Genomic DNA, 10,544 nt, shown 5'->3' on the forward strand with positions numbered 1-10,544 from the left:
TTTAATCTCATTAAGAAAACGAAACATATAAATGAGCCATCATTTCATTTTTTTTTCTCTCTTTTGTATAATTCGTTTTTTTTTTTTTGGTAACTTCTTTTGTATAATTCGAATCAACACAAAAGTGAATATACGCATTTCGAGTAATGAATTTGGTCCGTGAATGAAGTGATGTAACGTTTTGTGGAGAAAAAAAAACACATCTTTAATTCCAAATTAGCTTAATTTGTATAAATATCAAAATAAAAAATAGAAAATATATAGATAACTCCAGAGAATGCAAAAAAAAAAAAAAAAAAGCTTGTGAATTTGTAATCCATTTAAAAGATTCCCTTGATATATAATCCACATAATTAAATGTAGTGTTATCTATAAAATTAATCAGGATCTAATTAATTTATGTGAAAAATGTTAAAATCCTTTTATTTATTTTTTTTGGGGTTGGTGGGAAGACAACTTTTACCAATGTGGCACCAATTAGTGTAAAAAAAAAAAAAATTTAGGATAATATAGTATTAATTTACATAATTAAGAATTTGGTGGGTTTGATGTAATTACCTGTCGAACATGGATTTAGTTCCTTTTTTGGTATTTATACAATAAATTATTCTTCCTACTCTCTCTCTCTATACACACACACACATCTCTCTATATATACAACACCCATCTGCCCTTACTTTCTAACTCTTGATTGTTCTTCATCACCCACTGGTAAGAAACCCTAATTACACATGCATATATATATATATATATATATATATACAAACTGTGTATATATATGTTCAAATGAATATTTTATAGATTATGTTGTTGCATAGGAAAATGGAGAGTGAAATAGAGGAGGAGGGGTTTGAAGATTGGAGGGGGAGAAGGGCGATTCCTGGGAAACATGGCGGAATCAGAGCTGCTGCCATTATTTGTGGTATTTTTTTTTTATTATTATCACTTTAATCTCCTCTTTTGTCTAATCACAGAGAAAAAAATTTCAAAATATTACTTGTGTAGTGAGATACGACATTAGGAATTAATTTCAGTTTTTTTTTTTCTGGATAATTATAAATTTATTGAAATTAAAAAGATATATGGTAAATATAGTAAATAAAACTCTACTATTATATAATTTGATATATAATATTCTACTGGTGGGCAATATGATATTATTTTTTTAATTCAATTATCCAAAATTTTCAAACCATATTTTTTTTAGAGAAAGGAATTTTAAAATAACCTAAAAACTAAAAATCTCTTAAAAAGTATAATTATTTTTTTAATAAAAATTAAAATCGAATATAATATAATATCACAGTGGTACATGTTTTTATAGATGGAAAGAATCCAACTGAATAAATACCAAATCAAATCCAAAAGGAATACAGATGGTTCGAGTTGATTGAAGGAAGTTGTATTGAATAAAATTCATTATTAATTTATTTTGTGAAAATGAAATGATGTTTTTCTTTTTCCTTTTTAAATATATGATTTGACGGTTTAGGATTTTTTTTTTGCATGTATATAATGATACCTTCATTATTATACTCTAGGATTGCAGAAAACATAGTACGTTACGTTATATAATATATAGTATATATATAGATATATATCTATATAGGAATAATCGCATAAAAATACCCGAGATTTTACAAAAATCTCAAATAAATATCCAAACTATAAAATTGTCATATGATTACCTAAACTTTTCTAAATCAAACATGCATCTATTAACGTCGTTAAATGCAACTACTGACTCAAAAAAAACTGCTGATTCAATAAAAAAAATTGTGGACTCAAGCTAAAAACTACTGACTCAACCATATATATATATATATATATTCCACTGTAAAAGTTGGGCATCTTGATTTATTTTTGGTAAATAAAGACCCATATAACAACAAAGGCGAATGCATAACAATAAGCTCTAAAAATACCTTCATTAGAAATGCAGTCGGACCAACTTTATTTGAATAAATTTAATGAAAAATGACATTTTTTTTCTTTTAAATATTTTTTTTTGGGCAGTCGTGGAGATGTTGGAGAACATGGTGTTCATAACAAACGCGAACACGTTGGTATCGTATTTCATCAAGACGATGCATTACTCGGCGGCCAAATCAGCGACAATGATGACTAATTTCTTGGGCACTTCCTTCCTGCTCTCCCTCTTTGGCGGCTTCATCGCCGACTCCTTCCTCACAAGATTCGCCTCTTTCATCATCTTCTGCCTCATTGAGATCATGGTAATTAGGGTTCTATCGCTTTCGATTAGGGTTGGACACGGATCGGATAACGTGATTTTCGGGATGTTTTAAAACTTGATCCTGAATCCGAATATTCGGATACCCAAATTATATTATCCGCGAGATAATTTTTTTGATATCTGCTGTTATCCAAACCCGGCCGATTTTTAAAATATTTTGATTAATAATTCATAAAAATATAGATTATATTCAAATAATTTATAAAAACATTAAAAATTATATTTAAAACATCTACATCATAAAACGATAGCGTTTTTTTTTATATATAAACAAAGGTAAAAACATTGAGATATATATATATATATATATTTATATTTATGATTTTCTAATAACTAAAATGTGTAATAATTATTTTTCTATTATTTGGTAACTAAATCCGAAAATATCAAACTTTGGGTTTAAACATATTAAAATTTGATCTCTATCTTATTACAAAATAGATATTCGGTTTATAGATACATGACTCTCGGGTCGAGACGAGTATCCGAAATTTTGGGTATTTTTTGCCTGACCCTTCTTTTACCTCTGACCATCTCCTTAATCTTAATTAACATAGACCCATTTTTTTCTGTCACAGGGTCTGATTCTGTTGACAATCCAAGCCCAAGTCACCAAACTCCAACCCCCACCTTCCGAAACACCTTCACCTCGCCAGGAGGCTGTTTTATTCGTCGGGCTCTACGCGTTGGGTCTCGGGATAAGCGGAGTAAAACCCGCTCTCCCGGCTCACGGAGGCGACCAGCTTGACAGCAGAAACAAGAGCCTGATCTCTGCATTCTTCAACTGGTACTTCTTCTCCATCTGCATTGGAGGTCTTGTGGCTGTATCCGTTATGGTGTGGATTGAAGAGAATGTGGGGATTAGTTGGAGCTTCAAGATCTCGGTTGTGGTTCTCGCTTTGGCCCTCTCCGTTTTCGTTGGAGGGTTCCCCTTCTATAGGTACAAACGCCCCGGCGGGAGCCCGTTGATGAGAATCCTCAAAGTGATTGTTTCGGCCTCAAGAAACCGAAAAGGGTCTCTCCTAGATGCAGGGCTGAAACAGAATCTGAATCCTGAAAACAAGAGCATTCATCACAACAAGTTCAAGTAAGTGTTCTACCAAGAATTAGACCCTCATGAACATATCTAATCACCCATTTCAGGACAGTAATCAAACAATCAGATCATACATGGAGTAAAGTTCGAACCTTTACAGTGATTGTCTTCTTCTTTTCTCAAGAATTAGATCCACGTGCAGTTTCAGGACAGTAAAGTTCGAACCTTTACAGACATTCAGTGACCAAAAACCCTTCATCTAAAAACAGGTGTCTGGACAAAGCTTTGCTCGACGACGAGATCTCTGCAACAGAAGTCGAAGAAACGAGAACGTTCCTGTCTCTCCTACCGATCTTCGCCAGCACGATCATGATGAACTGCTGCTTGGCGCAGATCTTGACGTTCTCCGTACAGCAAGGCGCAGTCATGAACAGAAAGCTGTCTCCTTCGTTCGAAATCCCCGTCCCTTCGCTCACCGTCATCCCGGTCGTGTTCTCACTCTTTTCGATACCCTTGTACGAGTTCTTCCACCGGAGAATCTCCGGCCAAAACCCAGCGATGGACCTCTTCCAGCCATTGAAACGCATCGGCCTCGGCCTCTTTGTTGGTTCTATTGGTTCAAGTCCGGTACAGAAAATGTTGGTTCAAGGACCGGTTTAAGAAACTAAAATGGATTGATTTACAGTTTGTATGTTTCAGTTTTTTAGGATAGTTATTAGTAGTGGTTTGTGGTTTTATGTAACTTCTATTAGCAGTTTTTTATTTTGTTTTTTATAAATACGTGTATGGACATATGTGTAGAGATGGAATGAAGTGATATTTGCAGAGAAATAGTTCTTGTTTTTATGTCTTCCTTTAATTCAAAGAAAGAGTGAATTGAGAGAGAGAAACACTCTTTGAGAGGAATTAAAAGGAAGATAACAGTGGTATCAGAGCGTTTTGAGGTCTTTCTGGGATCTGTGGATCGAACATGGATCAATCTGAAAATTCGGTGAATTCGGCTTTAAACATGGTTGCCCCGATCTTCGACGGGGAAAACTATGAGGTTTGGGCCGTCAGAATGCAAGCGTTTATGGAGGGTGCCGATCTTTGGGAAGCTGTTGAGGAGGATTACGACGTTCCTCCATTACCGGTAAACCCGACGACAAACCAACTTAAGAATCACAAAGAGAAAGTGATGAGGAAGGCGAAGGCGAAATCGTGCATGTTTGCTGCAGTTTCTCCCTCAATCATGATCAAGATTATGAAGCTTCAATCGGCGAAAGGTATGTGGGAATTTCTGAAAAAGGAGTACGAAGGGGATGAAAAAATTCGAGGATTGAAGGTTCTGAATTTGCTGCGAGAATTCGAACGACAGAAAATGAAGGAAAACGAGTCTGTGAAAGATTATATCGATCGTCTTGTCGATATAATCAACAAGGTAAGAATTCTTGGCACCGAAGTTGATGATGTTAAGATTGTGCAGAAAATTCTGGTTTCTATTCCGGAAAAGTTTGAAGCAACGGTGGCATCTTTGGAGAACACTAAAGACATGGCGAAAATCAAATTGTCAGAGGTTCTTTGTGCCCTTCAAGCGCAAGAACAAAGGAGGTTTATGAGAAAGGAGGAGTCTATGAGAAAGGATGAATCGGTGGAAGGTGCTCTAATAGCAAATGCAAAAATAAATTCTACAGGAAATGAAAAATTTGGTGAGCAATCCATTGAATCGTGCAAGCATTGTGGTAAGAAGGGTCATCCACATTGGAGATGTTGGAAAAGACCCGATGTTAAATGCAGGAAATGCAATAAAATGGGGCATGTCGAGAAGATTTGCAAAGAAAAGAATACTGAAAATGTTGAAATTGAAGCGAACAAGGCTGAAGAAAGTGAAGTGGAACAACTCTTTTGATTGACATGGTTGAGAGACATTGAACCAAGGAGGAGTGTTGGTTCTATTGGTTCAAGTCCGGTACAGAAAATGTTGGTTCAAGGACCGGTTTAAGAAACTAAAATGGATTGATTTACAGTTTGTATGTTTCAGTTTTTTAGGATAGTTATTAGTAGTGGTTTGTGGTTTTATGTAACTTCTATTAGCAGTTTTTTATTTTGTTTTTTATAAATACGTGTATGGACATATGTGTAGAGATGGAATGAAGTGATATTTGCAGAGAAATAGTTCTTGTTTTTATGTCTTCCTTTAATTCAAAGAAAGAGTGAATTGAGAGAGAGAAACACTCTTTGAGAGGAATTAAAAGGAAGATAACACTCTTCCTCGCCTCCATTTCCATGGCGGTCGCAGCTTTCGTAGAGGCCAAGCGGCGGTTCGAAGCGGTTAACCACAACGTCAGCATCTCCGTCTTCTACCTGGCGGTTCAGTATCTTCTGCTGGGTGTCTCCGACATGTGCACGCTCGGAGGCATGCTCGAGTTTTTCTACAGAGAAGCCCCTGAGAGGATGAGGAGCATTAGCAGCTCGCTGTCTTGGTGCTCCAATGCGATGGGTTTCTTCTTGAGCACCATACTGGTCGAGCTCACCAATTCCATCACCGGCGCGTGGTTTGACGGCGGCGCGTGGCTCGGAGGGAGGGATCTGAACAAGGCGAGGTTGGATTTGTTCTATGCGGTGCTTAGTGTTCTTAATACTCTTAACCTGTTTAATTACATTTACTGGGCCAAGAGATACTGATCATGATCATGATGTGATGATGATGATGATCATGATCATGATGAAGCGTGATGAAAGTGTGGTCCAAATGCTTTGGTGTTCTTAATTTTGTCTAAATTTCGAAAATATAATTATTAATTATAAATATGAGGTGCCCAAAAACTGATATCTTTTATCGTATCTGAATTTTATAAATACCAAAATCCTTTTCTGATTGGAAATATATTACATCTAATTACAGATTATCCGTCAATATTCTATAATCACATACACAAAACTAATTATACACTAATTAAAAAAAAAACTACGCAAAAAATACAAAACATTCCATTGGCTGGTCTACTATTGTCCCGTACAGACGCACACAGAGTAAGATTATGCACCACTAGGACCTATTTAACGGTGAGTTACAACACTTGGAAAGAAACCTTCTCCTCCATCAATGGCGTCTCCCGCCGGGATTTCTCTCTTCTCCTCCTCTTCCTCCTCTTTCGTCGCCTTCTTCCTCTGGGTTTCGCTAATCTCACCGTCTGTCTCACTTACATGTACGTCACAGACATTCTCCGGCAACGCCATGTACCCTCACTGCCTCGACCTCCCTTACCTCAGTGCCTTTCTCCACTTCTCCTACGACGCCGGAAACTCGACCCTCTCCGTCGTTTTCTCTGCTCCGCCTTCTATGCCCGGCGGATGGATCGCCTGGGCGATCAACCCGACGGCGAAGGGAATGGCCGGAGCTCAGGCTCTCGTCGCGTTCAAGGACCCTGAGACCAGCGTCGCCGTCGTGAGGACTCTCAACATCAGCTCCTACGATGTGCTTGTTCCGGGGAAATTAGGGTTCGATGTCTGGGACACGAAGGCGGAGGAAGACGGCGGAGGGTTGAGGATCTTCGCGAAGGTTAAGATTCCGGCGGATTTGGCGGCGAAGGGGAAGGTGAATCAGGTTTGGCAAGTGGGTCCCGGAGTGTCTCAGACAGGGTTTATTCAGAAGCACGGTTTCGATTCGCCGAATCTGAACTCGGAGGGAACGTTGGATTTGTCCGGAGGCAACGCCGGCGCCGGCGGAGGCGGCCAGGGTGATTCTAGGGTCAAGAAGAAGAACGTAAGTTTTTTAATTCATCCTCCTTTGACTTACAAAACGATTAAATCCCAAAGATTTCAGGCTCTGGAATCTGGAAAAAAAACATCAAAAGTTTCTATTTTCGTAAATTTTCCGATTGCTCTGTTCCCCATTTCTTCAAAAATGCAGAATTTTCATGGAAAGAAGACATTTTTCTATATGGGTTTCGTCTTTAGCGCCTCCCTTGACCTCAAACATCAAATTTCTAAGACTTCACTGAAATCTGGAAAATAACATCAAAAGTTTCAACTTTTCCTGGACTTTCAGATTACGTTCTCCCCAATTTCATCAGCAATGCAGTATTTTGTTGGAGTTTCGCCCAAAGAATACATTTTTCCATCTGGGTTTTGTCGTTAACCTGATGGGTGATTTCTTATCTTTGGTAAATTCGCAGATTCATGGGATTTTGAACGCCGTGAGCTGGGGGATTCTTTTCCCAATCGGGGCTATAATTGCTAGGTACATAAAAACGTTTGAATCTGCAGATCCTGCCTGGTTTTACCTCCATGTGTTGTGCCAGTCCTCTGCTTACATCATCGGTGTCGCCGGTTGGGGCACTGGTCTCAAGCTCGGCAGCGAATCAAAGGGTATTACGTTTACAAACCATCGGAACATCGGCATTGCCCTCTTCGCCCTCGCTTCAATTCAGGTAACCGATTGTTTACTTGTCGCTGAAGAAACTGAAAAAACATGTCATGTGATTCTGTTTCAAGTAGATGTTGAAGTTCCATGATGGTTTTAGCTATCCAGCTCATGTTTCCTATCTCAAGACCGAAGCTTTTCGAAACCAGAAATGTCTCAGATTGCAGTTTGGCCCTTGAAAAAACCCGGGTTTTGTTCTGTTCTTGGCATTGAGTTGTTATCTTCTCTTCTAACAACTAAGAGCCCTTGTCTTTGTCTCTGTCTTTGTCTTTGTGTTACAGATGTTTGCATTGTTGCTGAGACCGAAGAAGGACCACAAATACAGATTCTATTGGAACATATACCACCACGGGATCGGATATTCGATCTTAATACTCGGAATCTTGAACGTTTTCAAAGGCCTCGGCATACTGAACCCCCGACAATCATACAAGACTGCTTTCGTCGTCGTTCTCTCCTGTTTGGGAGCCATTGCTTTGCTCCTTGAAGCTTTTACTTGGATCCTCGCCCTGAAGAGAAAATCGGGGAAACCCTCAAAACCCGAGATCGGTTGAGATCGAATTCTGGTAATCTAATGATCTACGAAAGAGATTTTTCATCTTATTATTGTAGCAAATGTCTTGTTTCAGAATCTCAAGAGTGTTTGTTTCATATGTAATGGCGCTTTTTGGTACTTTGATTTGTATGATTGTGTTGTCGCCATTGCAGCTCTCTTATGTATATAAGAAACTCATATTGTTGTTCTTCTTGACTTTTGTGTCTTTTGTTTTTTTTTTTTGGTTCCTTGGTTTTTATTCATTGAGATCTTGTAGGAAAATTCTAATTTAGGTTATGGATCTTATGAATGGTGATATTTTTTTTTTTTGGGTTTTTGGTTTTACTTTTTATAATTTTTATAAAACATAAAAATCTAAAAAATGGATTTATGATTTTTATTTGATTTTTGCAATGAAATGATTTACTGGGAGGGTTTAGGAGAAGCAAATATACAAAATTTTGATTGGATTATTAAATTTCAAAATTCGGAAAACTCTATCTATTCAATGGTTCTATTGTTTGCTCCTCCATTTTCTTTTTTTTTTTCATTATTATTAAAATGTGCAATGTTATATCAGAATCATGATTAAATTGCTATCTATAATTTATAACCAATCATTCATTTGGATATAACTGTGGATATCTGGATTAACATAATCAAACAGTTAGATTAAACAAAATTAAAAACAGATTTAAAATAAAATACAAAAATATAATATAAAATACATATATATATATATATATAATTTTTAAAATGAAAATAATTATCCTATATTTCGCATCATGTGGTGACATCAAAATGCGTCCACTCCACCACCTTCCTTCATACACGAATTTAAAATGTGCAAAGCTAACATAATTTGTGTTTTTTAAAAAAAAAGATATATTATATTCTTCTTATGTTTGTATTTTTTTCTTTTAATATAAAGCATAAATATGTTTGCTTAACTGGAAATAATGTGGTCTTCGTTTTTTAAATGTTTACATTTTTTTCCTATTTCCACACAATCATTTACCATGTTTTGATAAACTGATGTAGTTGCTTGCATAAATTAGTAAAATTTAAATTATCATTAAAAAAATTGGATTGTATATTAGACCATATAAAACATACATTGTATCCACACATTGAGATTTAAGAGGGTATTTCTTCCTAATTAATATAATATGTTCTATTGCTTACAATTAATTTATATAAAAATAGTAATCACATAATAAAATGTGTTTTGTAATGAATTTCGATATATACGATTCCAAATTTTTTTTTGAAAAAGGGAAATAGATTCTTTATTCACAAATTCTAAGGAAAAAAAACCATATGATCCTTCTAACTCGAGCAAAAATACTTAGAGCTTAGGAAGCTTTAATAATAATGGACGACCAAACCCAACAGTTTGTGGACGAGTGGTCAGAAGCTGAGTGCAAAGCACTCAGAGGTTGGCAGTTTGATTCCTGATTGGGGAGGAGTTTTCACATGGACTGTCCGGTTCTCTACTAGATGTAGTTGGGCCAAAGGCCCGATGAATTTATGGATTATAAAAAAAAAACAAATAATGGACGACCACAAAAACAGAAAAAATATGTTACATATTTTCAATCGAAGATAATATATAAATTTTTTTTATTTATATAATCTATTCGACCGAGATGTATGCGGTCCGGATTTTCAGCGTTCAAACTTTAATTCTATATAGAAATATTATACGATTCCATAAACAATCTGTTTTTAACAATGAAAAATAGTGAAAATAGTGAAAACAAATAAATTTTTTTAAAAAAAGTACAGTTGTACAGTTTTTTTAAATTAGATTAGTTTTTAGCATTTTAAAATGTTTTTAAAACATATCACAATAATGTTTTCGGAATAAAATTGTTCAAGCAAATTAATTTATAAAAAAAATATCAAAAGATTTCATTGGATGGTACATAAAGCTAATTTTCACCTAAAATAAATTTTGCCGATAATTCTATACATATATATATATATATATATAAATTGTTTTTAAGCTAATTTCATAATATATAACCAAAAAAGGGAAATAGTGGCGTCTCGGGTGGAACATGAAGAAACAAAAATGTCAAGCAACTTAAATGCAAAGGACTAAAAGCGAGTCAAAAGTGTTAGAGACTGATTGGACCGACCGAGGAAAATTATATGAATTGTAATTTCATATTTTAGTTGATTGAGATTTCTGCTTTACAAACTAAATGTGAAACATTTAAAAGAGAGAAAAAGTTAATGACCCTTTAGAAAATTGTATGTTTTTGTGTTTCCGATAGTGGTCTTTGATTATAGGCTTCGAATCAGGAAT

At 35.7% G+C, this 10,544-nt stretch overlaps 2 protein-coding genes across 3 annotated transcripts; both read left to right on the top strand.

Annotated features, from left to right (window-relative positions):
• Window positions 1-639: 639 nt before the first annotated feature.
• On the top strand, window positions 640-6,042 carry LOC104808808 (protein NRT1/ PTR FAMILY 4.1-like). 2 transcript variants are annotated; one of them, XM_019202004.1, is made up of 6 exons: window positions 640-711; window positions 819-922; window positions 2,017-2,234; window positions 2,833-3,341; window positions 3,560-3,887; window positions 5,535-6,042. In XM_019202004.1, the coding sequence occupies exons 2-6, from the start codon at window positions 823-825 to the stop codon at window positions 5,952-5,954; spliced, it is 1,575 nt and encodes a 524-aa protein (XP_019057549.1). In that variant the 5' UTR covers window positions 640-711; window positions 819-822; the 3' UTR covers window positions 5,955-6,042. The 2 variants fall into 2 exon arrangements, with proteins under 2 accessions (XP_019057549.1, XP_010532922.1); XM_010534620.1 differs by lacking the exon at window positions 640-711 and having other exon boundaries at window positions 802-922.
• Window positions 6,043-6,358: 316 nt separating this feature from the next.
• Window positions 6,359-8,456, top strand: LOC104808809 (cytochrome b561 and DOMON domain-containing protein At3g25290). The gene is made up of 3 exons (XM_010534622.1): window positions 6,359-7,035; window positions 7,448-7,702; window positions 7,977-8,456. The coding sequence occupies exons 1-3, from the start codon at window positions 6,376-6,378 to the stop codon at window positions 8,247-8,249; spliced, it is 1,188 nt and encodes a 395-aa protein (XP_010532924.1). The 5' UTR covers window positions 6,359-6,375; the 3' UTR covers window positions 8,250-8,456.
• The last annotated feature ends 2,088 nt before the right edge of the window (window positions 8,457-10,544 follow it).

Source organism: Tarenaya hassleriana, unplaced genomic scaffold, assembly GCF_000463585.1.
Source record: "Tarenaya hassleriana unplaced genomic scaffold, ASM46358v1 Cleome15, whole genome shotgun sequence".
Lineage (NCBI taxonomy): Eukaryota > Viridiplantae > Streptophyta > Magnoliopsida > Brassicales > Cleomaceae > Tarenaya > Tarenaya hassleriana.

What these genes read in the sequence shown, in the direction of transcription:
- LOC104808808 (XM_010534620.1), top strand. Translation starts at nt 805, where the DNA reads ATGTTGTTGCATAGGAAAATGGAGAGTGAAATAGAGGAGGAGGGGTTT. An exon ending in AGCTGCTGCCATTATTTGTG is followed by an intron (nt 923 to 2,016) that starts GTATTTTTTTTT and finishes TTTTTTGGGCAG; the next exon opens with TCGTGGAGATGTTGGAGAAC. An exon ending in TCTGCCTCATTGAGATCATG is followed by an intron (nt 2,235 to 2,832) that starts GTAATTAGGGTT and finishes TTTCTGTCACAG; the next exon opens with GGTCTGATTCTGTTGACAAT.
- LOC104808809 (XM_010534622.1), top strand. Translation starts at nt 6,376, where the DNA reads ATGGCGTCTCCCGCCGGGATTTCTCTCTTCTCCTCCTCTTCCTCCTCT. An exon ending in CTAGGGTCAAGAAGAAGAAC is followed by an intron (nt 7,036 to 7,447) that starts GTAAGTTTTTTA and finishes GTAAATTCGCAG; the next exon opens with ATTCATGGGATTTTGAACGC. An exon ending in TCGCCCTCGCTTCAATTCAG is followed by an intron (nt 7,703 to 7,976) that starts GTAACCGATTGT and finishes TTTGTGTTACAG; the next exon opens with ATGTTTGCATTGTTGCTGAG.